Genomic DNA, 15308 nt, shown 5'->3' on the forward strand with positions numbered 1-15308 from the left:
GCGCCGACATATTCCGCAGCACTTTAAATTTCAGAGGGGATTTGTACAGACGAGACATTACAGCATAACAATAATACATACAGTAGATTATAACAAATACCAAGAGGAATGAGGGCCCTGCTCGCAAGCTTACAGTCTATGAGGAAAGAGGTAGACACGAAAGGTGGGTGGTAACAGTTGCCCTGATTGTATGGACCAGCCATAATGTTAAGTGTGTAACAGTACAGATGCAGAGGGCTAATGGATGCATAAAGCATGTGGAAACATGATGCAGGAAATCTGGTTATGGTAAAACTTTTGGCTGTGCCACACAGGGATAGATTAGGATAATGTGTTGAGGCGATAGGCCAGTCTGAATAAATGTGTTTTCAGGGCACGCTTAAAATTGTGGGGATTGGGGACTAATCGTATTGACCTGGGAAGTGCATTCCAAAGAATTGGCGCGGCACGTGTAAAGTCTTGGAGACGGGAGTGGGAGGTTCTGACTATTGAGGATACTAACCTCAGGTCATCAGCAGAACGGAGGGCGCGGGTAGGGTGGTATACTGAAACAAGGGAGGAGATGTAGGGTGGTGCTGAGCCATGGAGGGCTTTGTGGGTGAGGGTAATAAGTTTATACTGAATTCTGGAGTGGATGGGTAGCCAGTATAATGACTGGCACAAGATAGAGGCATCGGTGTAACGATTGGTGAGGAATATGATCCTGGCTGCAGCATTCAAGACAGATTGGAGAGGGGAGAGTTTGGTAAGAGGGAGACCGATTAGGCCTGTTTCACACTTCCGTTTTTGTGTCCGCCAAACGGATCCGTTTCCGTTTTTTTGACGGAAACTGATGCAAACGGATCCGTTTTTTAAAAAACGGATCCGTTTTTTTGACGGATCCGCGGTAACCACTAATGGAAGTCTATGGGACAAAAAAAAACGGATCCTGCAAAAAAATGGCGGATCCGTTTTTTTACGGAAACCAACGGATTTTGACGGATTTGAAAAAACGGAAGTGTGAAACAGGGCTTAGAAGAGAGTTACAATAGTCGAGACGAGAATGAATAAGAAAAACAGTAAGAGTTTTTGCAGTCAAAAGTAAGAAAAGGTCGAATTCTAGAAATGTTTTTGAGGTGCAGATGACAAGAGCGAGCCAATGATCGTATGTGGGGGGCAAAGGAAAGCTCGGAATCAAGTATGACCCCAAGACAGCGGGCCTGTTGCTGGGGAGTAATAGTGGAGCCACCCACAGAAATAGCAATGTCGGGTATAGGTACATTAGTAGAGGGAGGTAACACCAGGAGTTCAGTTTTTGACAGGTTCAGTTTCAGATATAGTGAGGACATGATATTAGACACAGTGTTTAGACAATCGCCGGTGTTTTCTAGAAAGGCTGGCGTGATGTCAGGAGAAGAAGCGTATAATTGGGTGTCATCAGCATAGAGATGGTACTGGAACCCAAATCTACTGATTGTTTGACCAATAGGGGCAGTGTACAAGGAGAAGAGGAGGGGGCCTAAAACTGATCCTTGGGGGACCCCAACAGTAAGGGGAAGGTGAGAGGAGGAGGAACCGGCAAAAGATACAGTAAAGGAGCGGTCAGAGAGATAGGAGGAGAACCAGGAGAGAACGGTGTCCTTGAGGCCAATGGAACGGAGCATAGTGAGGACTAGCTGATGATCCACAGTGTCGAATGCTGCAGAGAGATCCAAGAGAATTAGCATGGAGTAATGACCATTTGATTTAGCTGTTAGTAGATCATTAGAGACTTTAGTGAGGGCAGTTTCAGTGGAGTGTAAAGAGCGGAAACCGGATTGGAGAGGGTCGAGAACAGAGTTTTCTGAGAGATAGCGGATAAGACGGGAGTGGACCAGGCGTTCCAGGAGTTTAGAGATGAAGGGAAGATTAGAGACAGGTCTATAGTTAGCGGCACAGTTTTGGTCGAGGGATGGTTTTTTAAGTAGTGGATGTATGATGGCATGCTTAAATGAGGAGGGGAAAAATACCAGAAGAGAGAGAGAGGTTAAATATTTTAGTTAGGTGAGGGGTGACAGCAGGGGAAAGGGACTGGAGGAGATGTGACGGAAATGGGTCACTGGTGCAAGTAGTTGGACGAGAAGATGCAAGGAGCCTGCTTACTTCTTCTGTGACTGGTTCAAAATCAGAGAGTGAGCTAGATGCAGTGGGAGAGGGAGGACAGTGCATGGTATGAGGTGATTGGGAGATAATTTCCTGTCGAATCTGGTCAATGTTTTCTTTGATGTAATTGGCCAGATTGTCAGCTCTGAGCTCTGTGGTTGGGGCCTGTACTCTTGGATTGAGTAGAGAATGAAAAGTGTCAGAGACGTTTCGGGTTATTTGACAGTGAGGTGATGAGGGTGTTGAAATAGGTTTGTTTGGAGAGGTGAAGGGCAGTGTTGTATGTTCTAAGCATAAACTTAAAATGGATGAAATCTTCGTGTAGATTGGATTTTCTCCACAGACGTTCGGCGCACCTGGAGCACCGCTGCAGGAAACGTGTTTGCACCATGTGCCAGGGTTGTCGCCGTCTGCGTTGTGGTGTTCTATTTATAGGGGGTGCAAATTCATCCAGGGCACTTTGAAGTGTTTCGTTGTAATGCTTCAGTGCAGAATCAGGACATGAGAGGGAGGAGATAGGGGCCAATGAAGACTGCAAGTTCTTCATAAGTTTCTGGGTGTTAATGGCCTGTATGTTTCTATAAGTCTCGACAGTGGGGGTGACCTTAGCAGCCTGGCAGTTCTTGATACAGAATGAAAGAAGATTGTGGTCAGAGAGCGGGAGAGGGGAGTTTGCAAAATCATCCACTGCACAAAGCCGAGAGTCTGATGGGACTACTTTCCTATCAGCCGCAATGCTGTTATTGTGAGCATTCATTGCCGGATGGGAGCAGTAGTCCCATCAGACAGTGGATGCCTACACAGACATGCACACAGTCACCGCCCACACACTTCCCTCCCGGTCCACAGCATTTCTCACACCCACATCCGCAGCAAAACCGCAGATATTTTTTACATCTGCGGTTTTGCTGCACATGTGCCTGACTCGGTGCAAGTCAATGGGTGCAGAAATGCTGCAGTTCCGCACAAAGAATTGAAATGTTGCGAAAAATAAAACGCTGCAAATCTGCGTGTTTTTTCTGCAGCATGTGAGCAGCGTTTTTGGCCGAGCGCACCAAATTGCAACAGGTTGCGTTTGGCGCTGGTCGGCGCACCGTCAAAAGGGCTCATGCGCCGCCAAACGCATACCTGCGCATGGCCTGTGTCCCCAGTGCTAAAGATAGGGGACACAGGTCGTATGCAGCGTCATGCGCCCCTAGGCGGAGCTACCGGAGGAGGCGCGGCAGGGGGGTGAGGCTTAGCGGCGGCCGTGCGCAGGCCGATGCTGCTGTTGGAAACGCAAATGTGAAACCACCCTAACGTTGTGTGCACTCTGCACTGCCGATTTGAGGCAATTCCGCGCGTCTGGAAACGCATCAAAATCTGCAATGTGTGCACATACCCTTAGACTTAGAGTGTTGCTTTATTTGTTGTTTAAATATTATTTGAAGCATTCATACTTTTTGTAGTCCTTTAGAAAACTCCGGAGAGAGGATGTGGGAGGAGCTATATGACCTCTTTGTGTTTTCTGTCCCTATAAGGATGTGGTGACATCCCCTTGTGGTGCTGTCCCGGTTTATATTTTTATACAGACACTGTCCAAGTGATAAAGCTGCCCTATTGAATAACAATCTGCAGTGTGCTATTCATTTGTTTTTTCTCTTTTACACAGGCAGCACACTTGCATCTAATACTCTCATCTGAAAGAGCCCCTATCGTATGTCCACAGTTTTTCTTTTTTTTTTTTTTTGCTTGTTTTTTATGTTCACAAATCAAAAACTGCCTCAAATGATCCTTGAAAAAGTTTCCGACAGGGCAGTGGAGTCGGTGCTCAATTTGGTGGAGTCGGAGTCTGTATAAAATGGACCGACTCCTAAAATATATAATAAATTGGGTACTGTAGTTCAATGCAGAATGTGCTGAATATTTTTTCATAGGAATTTGGGAAAGTTATGAAATGTCCTATAAATGGCTGTTCTATTCCTGATCTAAGGCTACATTCACACACAGAGTTTTTGCTGCGTTTTTTGAGGATACATTTTTCAGTTGCAAAAGCAGATCAGCTTTTTTAAAAAAATGCATCACCTGAAAGGTTTTTGGGCTAATAGATGTTTTCAATAGCAAAAGCAGATTAGAAAAACGCCACACAAACTGACATGCTCATTCGGCCCAAAAACAGATCCTCACAAAACAATGTGTCTGAATGTCATATCTTGAAACCCATTGACTTTGCTGGGATTCCCAGAGTCACTGCATTTTACTGCAGAAAACGGATCCGCAAAAACGCTGTGTGTGAGTCATGGCCGTAGCCAGCGATGGGCACTGGGGCAGCTGCCCCCCCTAGAAGCAGGGGCACGCACCTATCAAAACTCACTTGTATGCTGCAGTGCTCCCATCCTGCACCACCGGCTCCAGACTGCAGAGGGCAATCTCCCCTCCTCTGTCCTGTCTTCTGCCGTCTTCACCAGAGAGGGGAGGGGGAGGGGTGCCTGCCCTGCACAGGATCTGATTCCTGGGCCCCGAGCTGGAGAAAGTGAGAAAGTTGTGCACACGCTGCAGATGGCAATAAGAGATAGTCTGCAAGAGGGACATGCTGGAAATCTGATTGGAAAAGTGAGGAAATTGGTTATTGCCACCAGAACCCCTAAAATTGATTCCATCTTGAAGAGACTTGCTGGGAAAGAGGCAATTGTCGATCAAGCCACTTGGTGGGGCAGCACTTATTTAATGATTGAGCGATTGCTTGAACTAAAACAGTTTCTTATAGATATGGCGAACCCTCAGGTATGAAGGTCAATGGACACAGGTGGCTGAATTGAAGGAATTGCTTAATCACCCATTTACCGTGACTAAAAAATTACAAGCTGAGGATTTAACTCCTGGCATTTTCATAAGGAAGTGGAAGAACTTGCTATTTTGTCTGTCCCAAAAAGGAGGTTTAATCGCAGATGGCATTTCTGCTTCAATGAAACGGAGAGAGACACAGCTATTGGAAAATAATTTTTTTCTGGCAGCTGTTTTTGTGGACCCAAGTCATCGTATACTGCTTGATGATCAACAGCTTAATAAAGGAAAAGAAGCTCTGACTGAGGTAGCAGTTAGGATGAGTGGCCTACAGGGGGACTGCCAGGCACAAGAGGACTTGGGTCCTGACAGTGCTACTGCTTGGCATATCTTCATCCTCATCAGATGAGGAGTTTAAACAATATATGTCTGAGTTGGAGTCTGTGTAAGGGAAATTGAGGAGTCGGAGTCGCAGGTTTGGCTTACCGACTCCACAGCCCTGGTTTCCGATTCATTTTAATGGGAAAACCACAAGGAAGTTTCCCCCCCCAAAAAACAAATTTAAAAAAATAAAACCTCTGAATAAACCGTATGGATTCCTGAGGTTAATATCTCCTGAAATCCCTACTCTGTTCTGGCAATGTGTAATGTCTTTCTATATGGATAGGACCCAAAGAATCCAGTTGATAACAAAAATTATGATGCAAAATGTTGGTTCTTTTGCTATCCTTTAGGCCGCTTCCCAAATGACTTTAATAGAGAGGGTAGAAAATATTTGGTGCATGTCCAGCCCATTATTGCTCTGGTGTGTCCTGTCCTTTTGTATCCAATCATGCATTTCTAATCCTTTTTGATGAAGGTAGCAGCCTGACTGGAAACTGTAATTTTAAAATACAAGTAGTGTTTATGGTGAGACAACTGTCAGCAGTAAATTAGAAACCAGTAAGTGGAAATCAGTTTTTATTTTTTTCTCAGGTGGAATTTTCTTACCCTCCTTTGATTTCGGGAGAAGGACATGACAGCCATGTCTTACCAGAGGAATGGAAATACCTACCATTTTTGGCTTTACCAGATGGCGCACATAACTTCCAAGAAGGTATGACAATGCCCAGCTGTATTACAGGTGCTTCTAACAAAATTAGAATATCATCCAAAAGTTAATTTATTTCAGTTCTTCAATACAAAAAGTGAAACATTTATAGAGTCATTACAAACAGAGTGATCTATTTCAAGTGTTTTGTTTCTGTTAATGTTGATGATTATGAAAGCCCAAAAGTCATTATGTCAGTAAAGTAGACAAATTTACAAAAAACACCTGCAAAGGCTTCCTAAGCGTTTAAAAAGGTCCCTTACTCTGTTTCAGTAGGCTCCACAATCGTGGGGAAGACTGCTGACTTGACAGATGTCCAGAAGGCAGTCATTGACACACTCCACAAGGAAAGTAAATTTTGCATGTCATTTGGAACCCTAAGATCCCAGAGTCTGGAGGAAGCGTGGAGAGGTACACAATCCAAGCTGCTTGAGGTCTAGTGTGAAGTTTCCAAAATCCGTGATGGTTTGGGGAGCCATGTCATCTGCTGGTGTAGGTGCACTGTGTTTTGTCAAGACCAAAATCAGCGCAGCCGTCTACCAGGAAATTTTAGAGCATGTCATGCTTTCCCTCTGCCGACAATCTTTTTGGAGATGGAAATTTAATTCTCCAGCAGGACTTGGTACCTGTCCACACTACGAAAAGTACCAATACCTGGTTTAAAAACAACAGTATCACTGTGCTTGATTGGCCAGCAAACTCGCCTGACCTTAACCCCATAGAGAATCTACGGGGTGTTGTCAAGAGGAAGGCACCAGACCCAACAATGCAGACGAGCTGAAGGCTACTATCAAAGCAGCCTGGGCTTCCATAACACCTCAGCAGTGCCACAGGCTGATCGCCTCTAAGCTACGCCTCATTGATGCAGTAATTGATGCAAAAGGAGCCCCGACCAAGTATTGAGTGCATTTACTCGACATACATTTCAGTAGGCCAACATTTCGGATATTAAAATCATTTTTCAAGCTGGAATTGTAAAGTATTCTAATTTACTGAGATAATGACTTCTGGGTTGTCATTGGCTGTAAGCCATAATCATCAACATTAACAGAAATAAACACTTGAAATAGATCACACTGTAATGACTGTAATATAAGTTTCACTTTTTGTATTGAAGGACTAACGTCAACTTTTTGATGACATTCCAATTTTGCGAGACACACCTGTATATTGGTTTGTTTTATTTTTTAATATCAAAGCGTGCCAGGTTATACAAAAAGCATGAACTTGTATGATTAGCTAGAAAGATGCATTTTGCGCTGAACCCCATATACTGTGCAAACAAGCTTTAGGTTTTTCTATACCCCCCCACTGTTTTTTTTTTTTATTATTATTATTGCTTATCATTTGCTCTTTTGTATTTAACAAAAAAAACTACTTTCACTTGATTCTTTTTTCTTTTTCTTAAGGAGATATTCCACATTATGTACTTAAACTTCATGGGTGCCAATAATGATGAACAGGACTGTATGAGCAGAGCCTTAGAGTAAATTCACAAGATTCAGAGTTTTGCTATCACATTCAGTTGAATAAAACTGATTTTCAGTTGCCGAAATTTGGGCAACAAAATGTGCATCATGTGAAGTTTACTTTATACTCCGAAGTTGAGGAGAACTTGATTTCTCCAGATCTATACCAGCAGTTGGCCTCCGCAGACCATCAGGCGGTGTTCAGTAACCGCACTATCTCAGAATTGATTTTATTCACCTGTGGATGAATTTTCTGTATTTACTTTCACAGACACGGTGTTTTTCCACCTCCCACCAAGAAGCGGAGAGCGCAAGACCGTTTATGGTGTTTCTTGTTACAGGCAGATTGAAGCAAAGGTATTGCTGAGCTCAACACCAATTTACTATATCCCAGCATGTAAAACCTATTCATACTGGTTATTTTTACAGACTTTAACCCTCACCAGGAGTGAACATGTCAGAATTTCTGAATATTTGACAAGTGTTAACGATATGAGATGACAAAAAAAATCCCATTCAGTGCACACATTAACTGCAGGTAAATCCGCAGGACAAAAGTCCTGCGATTTATCTGCGGTTTTGCCTGCAGTTTTACACCTCATAATGGATGTGGTGTAAAACTGCTGCGTTTCTGCACCAAACAATTGACATGCTGCGGATTATAAACCGCAGCAAAACCACGTGGAAAAATCCGCAGCATGTGCACAGCGTTTTTTTTTTTCCATTGAAAATAAAGGTACTAGAATCTGCTGCGTTTCTGCAGAGCCAAAACCGCTGCAGATTTCACTACGTGTGCACATACCCTTACTAGCTGCCTTTAGAGCTTATACTCTTTATGTAATCAGCTTTTCCTGTATAATGTTATAGTCTTACGTTGTCTTCTTCTTGTGCTGTTCTGCTCATTCCTTGCAGCCTTTGCTGTAATCAGTTCTGTTTTTTGCAGGCCTTGAAAGTGCGTCAGGCCGATATTACCCGGGAAACAGTGCAGAAAAGTGTCTGTGTGTTGAGTCAGCTGGTAAGATACCGCTGTTGTAGCGTGCCTGGTGAATAAATGACGTGATTCAGCCATGTTATGGTATGAATAGCAGGTCAAGCATGCTCTCTTGGGCAATGAAAGCCAGTTGATGTTTTCTGCAAATATAATTTTAGTACAATTATAACTGATATTAAATTGGTCAAGTGTATGACATTTTATGCCTATGCCACGCAGTACAAGATTGTACTTATTATTTTTCTTATTATTCTTTCATAGTTTAGTTGTTGTAGTTGATGAAGCAGATAACTACAATTCCATTAGCTAATGTGAGTGAAGCATTCTCTCGAACTGCTGCTTCATCTACAAGACTTGTGTGAACTGCTGACCCATCTGGTTATGCTGTATTTCCAGCAGAGGAGACATGTCAGGCAGTCACTAAGGCGTTCTGGTGAAAAATAAAGGAAAATATGAAGTGCAATGAAAACGGACTAGTTTTAGATTGTTTTTTGTTTGTTTTTTTTCTTTTCTTAAGCCACTATATGGATTACTTCAAGCAAAACTTCAATTAATCACTCACGCCTATTTTGAAGAAAAGGATTTTTCACAAATATCTATTCTTAAGGTATGTATGACCAGTAAAGTATGGAACTGTAGCTCACATGGGGGGCCGTGCATTGTTTTATGAAGGGGAAAAGCTAATATAAATTTTTTTTGTAAGTTTCAGATCTGTGCACGTGTAACACTCTCTTATAACTCCTTCATAGACGTAGCTGTATGCATTTTATCTACGTCTTTGCTCTGGTGCCTTTGAAAAAGTTCTTTATGTTTCAGAAGTTGCTCAACATTTTAAAATTGTACAATAGAATCTAGAGCATCAAACATATCCAGAGCCACACTGTATAGAAAATGTACGTTTGTTAAAGGGTTATTCCTAAATAAATTTAAAAGGGTTTTCTGGTCTAGAAAACTCCTCAGGCTGCAGGTTTTTTTTTTTTTTTTACCTCATATTTTATTAAACAAATTATTCTTTACTCATCCTACCCGGGTCTAGGGGTGAGTCTACGCCACTGCTACCAGTGTGTTATTGTGTGCACCATTGACCTCCCGTCAGCAGGGCTGCAGCCAATCGGTGAGCTCAGGGACTCGTGTCATCTCCTCCGGCAGAGCCGCTGAGCTCATTTAAGGGCTGTGGTGCTGTTGATGTAACATCAACACTGCAGACGATAACAAACCGGGAGAAGCAGTAGAGACTTAGCGCTGGACCCGAGTAGGGTGAGTAAAGCAGAGTTTATTTATTTTATTCAAACTGCAGCCAGATGACAGGAGTTTTCCTCAAACTGGAAAACCCCTTTAATAGCACCTATCTGCACATCAAAATACTATTAAAAAATACATATTTACCTCCTGATCTGGCGCTGCTCCTGTGGTGTTGTCGTCGTCTCCTTGCAGTCACCTGACACTGTCAGGTGACTTCTGAAGCCAATCGATATTCCGTTAGAAGAACGGAAGTTGCCTATGATGGAATAGAAAAGTCTGAGTCCCATCAGCGGCAGCTTTTCTACAGTTGTCATGTGACTCTTGGGAGACCTAAAGAATTCATGGGCGGAGCGATGCCAGTCCGGAAAATATGCATTTTATTTTATTCTGCAGGCTAGTGATATTCTATGAAGGCTACTGATAAATTATTAAAAATAAATAACTATATGCTCTGGGATTTGGTAGACATGTTTTTTTTTTTCCCCTACAGGAACTCTATGAACATATGAATGGTTCATTAGGTGGAAGTGCATTAGAGGGATCACAGTTATATCTTGGTGAGTTGCTCTTTGTTCTTTTCTTTGAAGAGGATATCTGCTTACATTTGATCAGTCACAATGCAGACCTTTATTGCACAAGAAACAAATGCCAGGAAATTTGATGGCATGATATATTTTGCCTGACAGCTATTTAGAGTATATTTAGAAAATGGACAAACACAGATTATAGAAAAAGAACCATTATTGCCTAAACTCCTTCATATTAAAAATCCATCTTTTAAAATTGTAAAATTGCATGAGATTGATGTAAAGAAGTTGTCCACTACTTTTACATTGATGACCTATCCTTAAGGATAAGTCATCAATGTCTGGTCACGGTCTGACACCTGGCACCCCCACTGATCAGCCTTGGCTTGAAAAAGGTTCTCGATTGAACCAAAACGGCGCTGAGCCCCTATGGGCTATTAAACAGCAATATCTATTTTTCTCAAATGGTGTGCTGCTTTCATTTTTTTTTATTAATGTTTGGAGGATTGGTGGCACCCGTAGTATTGCATGGTTTGCTAGTGCTGCTTTCATTACACAATGGAATGCGTTGACAACAATAAAACATAAAAATGATCATTATAAATCAAAATTAATATCCCATGGAGGTCTGGATTTGGAATGATACTCAAAATCAAAATGGAAAATCAAATTACAGGCTGATCCGACTTAAGTGGAAATGCCTGAAGACAAAGAAATGATGGTTAGTAGAGTGTGTGGCCTCCACGTGCCTGTATAACCTCCTTACAATGCCTCTGCATGCTACGGATGAGAAAAACCAAAAAAACTGAACTAGAGTATTCTTGAATGACATGCATGATGTAAAAGCATGTTCACACTGGCCATAAAAGCAAGCAAAACCAAAGGAAAAAATAATGTGTGTGTATATACCCTAATGGAAATAAATAAGTAAAAAAAGCTACGGATGAGGCAGCGGATGTTCTCCTGAGGGATCTCCTCCCAGACCTGGATTAAAGAATCAGTCAATTCCTGTACAGTCTGTGGTGCAACATGGCGTTGGTGGATGGAACAAGACCTAATGTCCCAGGTGTGCTCGATTGGATTCAGGTCTGGGAAAAGGGTAGGTTATTTTATAGCATTAATGCCTTCATCATGCGGGAACTGCTAACACACTACAGCCACATGAAGCCTAGTATTGTCATACATCAAAAGGAACCCAGGGCCCACAGTACCCGCATATTTTCTCACAATGGGTTCGAGCGTCTCATCCCGGTACCTAGTGGCAGTCAGGGTCCTACTGGCTAGCACAAAGAGGGCTGTGCGGCCTTCCAAAGAAAAGCCACCACATACCATTACTCGCCCACTGCCAAACTGGTCATGCTAGAGGATGTTGCAAGCAGCAGAACATTCTCCAGAGTGTCTCCAAACTCTGTCACTATGTGCTAAGTGTGAACCTGCTCTCATCCGAGAAGGGCCCCAGTGTTGTATCTGCCTATCTTGGTGTTCTCTGTCATATGCCAATCACACTGCACAGAGTTGGACTGTAAGCACATTGCCCACTGGTGAACTTTGGGCCCTCATACCACCCTCATAGAGTCTGTTTCTTGCCGTTTGAGCAGACACATGAATGTTGGTGGCAGGCTGTCGTTCATTTTGCAGGGTTCTGGCACAGCTCATGTTCCTCCTTTTATAAAAGAGGAGACAGCGATCCTGCTGCTGGGTTGTTCTCCTATGGCCCCTCCATGTCTTGTGGTGGATTGGCCTGTCTCCTGTTATCTGCTGTATGCACTGGCACTTTGCTGACAGACACAGCTGTTCTTGCCACAGATCACATTGGTGAGCCATCCTGGATGAGCTGCACTACCTGAGCAACTTCTTTGGGTCGTAGACACCACCTCATTCTACTGTACAGTACCTTTAGGGGTGAGAGGGTTGACATAATGCAAAAGTGACCAAAACAGCCAAAAGGGATGAGAACAATGAAATGGTCTGTGGTCAACCCCTGCAGAACCACTCCTTTTATAGATCAATAATAAAAAAGTTTCCATCTTCCAAATATACAAAAATGTATTCAAGGCATAAGAACAAGGATAAACGGACATGCCCCATCATAGTGGAAAGGCACAGCAACGCGTATCGAACAATGTTTTTTCGAGCTGCTTTGGGGTGAACAATAATGGGAGATATATACTACCACCCACCAATCAAGTTACAACACACAGTGTATAATCACAATAAAATTACATACAAAAACAAAAAACAAGCAATAGTTAAAAACAATCTGATATAAGATGTATTACCAGGTATGGCAAAATATATACATGAACAATTCCAATGTGCAACAAAGAGGAAAAAAAAATATATGTACATATCAATACTGAAACATAATCTCTTTGCATGCATTCAATCCATTTGGGCCACAGGTTTAAGCTGAAACATCCAGAAAGCTTCTCTCATCATAAGGCGTCTTTTAAGATCACCGCCTCTCAACATAACACATACTTTCTCAATTGCCATCACTTGAAAAGAAGATATATTTCTTTGATGTTGGAAAATAAAATGTTTGGAGGCAAAAGATATATTCCGATTGGAGCTGCCAAGAGAAATTATGTCAGTTATGTGTTCAGAAATTCTTATTTTTAACTTTCTCGTGGTACAACCCACATAATTCAGTTTGCAATCTGTGCACATGATCATATGTACAACATTCTTAGTATTGCAGTTGATAAACTGCCGAATTTTAAATTGCTGCACATTTTTACTATCTGAAAAAATTTTTTATTACCTGAGAATGTGTACAGGTCCTGCATCTGGCTTCACCACATTGGTAAAATCCTTCATGTTGTAGCCAGGTGCGTTTATTGCTTTGGACATCTGAAAAACTGGGAGAAATTATATTACCTAATGTGGCTGCTTTTTTAGCCACTATATTGCAACCCTCTGACAAAATAGCTGACAGAATATCATCCTCATATAAAATTCCTATATTTTTACGAATAATTCGTTTAATGGGATTAAATTGTGGACTAAAATTAATGGAACACACCAATTTTTTATTTTTTGTATTATCCATACTATTATGACCACATATTTTTTTGCGAATTCAATAAATCCTCTCTTTTTATTATTCACAATTTTTTTAGCTCGATCCAATGCCCAATGAGGATAACCTCTTTTTTTGAGTCTATTACAACAAGAATGAATTTCTTGTGTCAGCATCAGTGTGTCACTACAGTTTCTGGTAATTCTGGTGAGTTCCCCCACCGGAATTGCTTTTATAGTATGCTGGGGATGACTACTCCTGGCATGTAAAATATTATTCCCCGCAAGTGGCTTACAATGTGTAGAAGTAATGATGGGAGAGCCTGGAATAAAAATATTTCTTCCCAATATGCCATAACCAAATTGGCGATGGAAGGTGAGTGTTTTCCCACCATTGATATTCCCTTACACTGGAGATAATGATGATGGTTGAACAAAAAATAATTGTGCTTTGAAATAAAACAAATTGCCAAAATGATATAGTCACTTAAATCTTTGGAATAATCACTATATTTATCCAGATGGAATTGAACCGCTTCGATCATGATATGTTGTGGTATGGATGTGTACAAAGAAATAACGTCACCTCCTAACCAGTGAAAGTTTTTTTTCCCATATGATTTTAGACAATTGATTCAAAACATCTTTTGAATCCCTCAGAAAACCTGCTGTGCGAATGCACAGGGGCTGTAAGAGGGAGTCAAGCCAATGACTTAAATGTTCCATAATGGAACCAATGCCCGATACTATTGGGCACATTGGGGGAGGATTCACATTTTTATGCACTTTTGGCAAACCGTACAAAATTGGAACCACTGGGTGTTCAACTTTAATGTATTCAGATTGACTTTTAGTTAATACCCCAAGTGCAAATCCTTCATCAACAAATCTAAATAATTCCTGCTGGAATTTATTTGTAGGATCTGCGGCTAATCGTACATAGGTAGAATCATCTTTTAACAGGCTTTCAATTTGTTGTTGATATACTTCCGTATCCTTAACAAAAGTCAGGCCACCCTTATCAGCTTTTTTTATAGTAATTTGAGACATGTTTTTAATTTCTTTAACCCCTTCCTGACATCCGACGTACTATCCCGTCCACGGTACCCGGGCCCGTATGACCGTGGACGGGATAGTACGTCTACCGCGATCAGCGGCGCCCACGTGGTGAGCGCCGCTGATCGCGGCCGGGTGTCAGCTAATTATCATAGCTGACACCCGGCACAATGTGTCAGGGGCGGTCACGGACCGCCCCCGACACGTTAACCCCTTGCACACCGCGATCAAACATGATCGCGGTGTACCGGGGGTTAAAGGGAAGCATCGGCAGGGAGGGGGCTCCCTCCTTCCCTGAGCCCCCCACGGCAGCGCAATGTGCAGCGCTGCTGCGGGGGGCTCCTTTCCTCCAGGCCCCCGAATCCAAGATGGCGATGGGGGCCTTCGGGGGCCTGAGGAAGCTGGCTTCCTCAGTGCCTGCAAAGCGCAGGCATGAGGAAGCCTTCTGCAGTGCCTGTGTCAGATCGCTGATCTGTCACAGTGATCTGTGATGTGACAGATCAGCGATCTGTCACAGGACAGTGATGTCCCACCTGGGACTATTTAATAAAGTAAAAAAAAAAATAAAAAAAAGTGTTAAAATAATTAAAAAAAAAAATCGCCAAATAAATTAGAAAAAAAAAAAAAAAAATATTCCCCCAATAAATCCATTTTTTGGAAATAATTTAAAAAAAATAAATAAAAGTACACATATTAGGTATCGCCGCGTCCGTAGCGACCCGCCCTATAAAACTGTCCCATTAGTTAACCCCTTTAGCGAACCCCTTAAAAAATAAAAATAAAAAACGAAGCAAAAAATGATTTATTATCATACCGCCAAACAAAAAGTGTAATAACGGGCGATCAAAAAGACGCATATAAATATCCATGGTACCGCTGAAAACGTCATCTTGTCCCGCAAAAAACGAGCCGCCACACAGCATCATCAGCGAAAAAATAAAAAAGTTATAGCTCGCAGAATAAAGCGATGCAAAAATAATTATTTTTTATATAAAATAGTTTTCATTGCATAAAACCGACAAAAACAT

At 42.1% G+C, this 15308-nt stretch overlaps 1 protein-coding gene across 2 annotated transcripts in view; it reads left to right on the forward strand.

Moving 5' to 3' along the window:
- AVL9 (AVL9 cell migration associated) overlaps nt 1-15308 on the forward strand; it is a 117236-nt gene that overhangs the window by 34847 nt on the left and 67081 nt on the right. For both annotated transcript variants that reach the window (XM_073549942.1, XM_073549941.1), the window contains exons 2-6: nt 5860-5980; nt 7715-7800; nt 8387-8458; nt 8952-9041; nt 10167-10233. In XM_073549942.1, coding sequence (XP_073406043.1) covers nt 5860-5980; nt 7715-7800; nt 8387-8458; nt 8952-9041; nt 10167-10233 — 436 coding nt within the window. The remainder of the gene's footprint in view (nt 1-5859; nt 5981-7714; nt 7801-8386; nt 8459-8951; nt 9042-10166; nt 10234-15308) is intronic.

Source organism: Dendrobates tinctorius, unplaced genomic scaffold (assembly GCF_039654945.1).
Source record: "Dendrobates tinctorius isolate UK_male_01 unplaced genomic scaffold, ASM3965494v1 ptg000162l, whole genome shotgun sequence".
Lineage (NCBI taxonomy): Eukaryota > Metazoa > Chordata > Amphibia > Anura > Dendrobatidae > Dendrobates > Dendrobates tinctorius.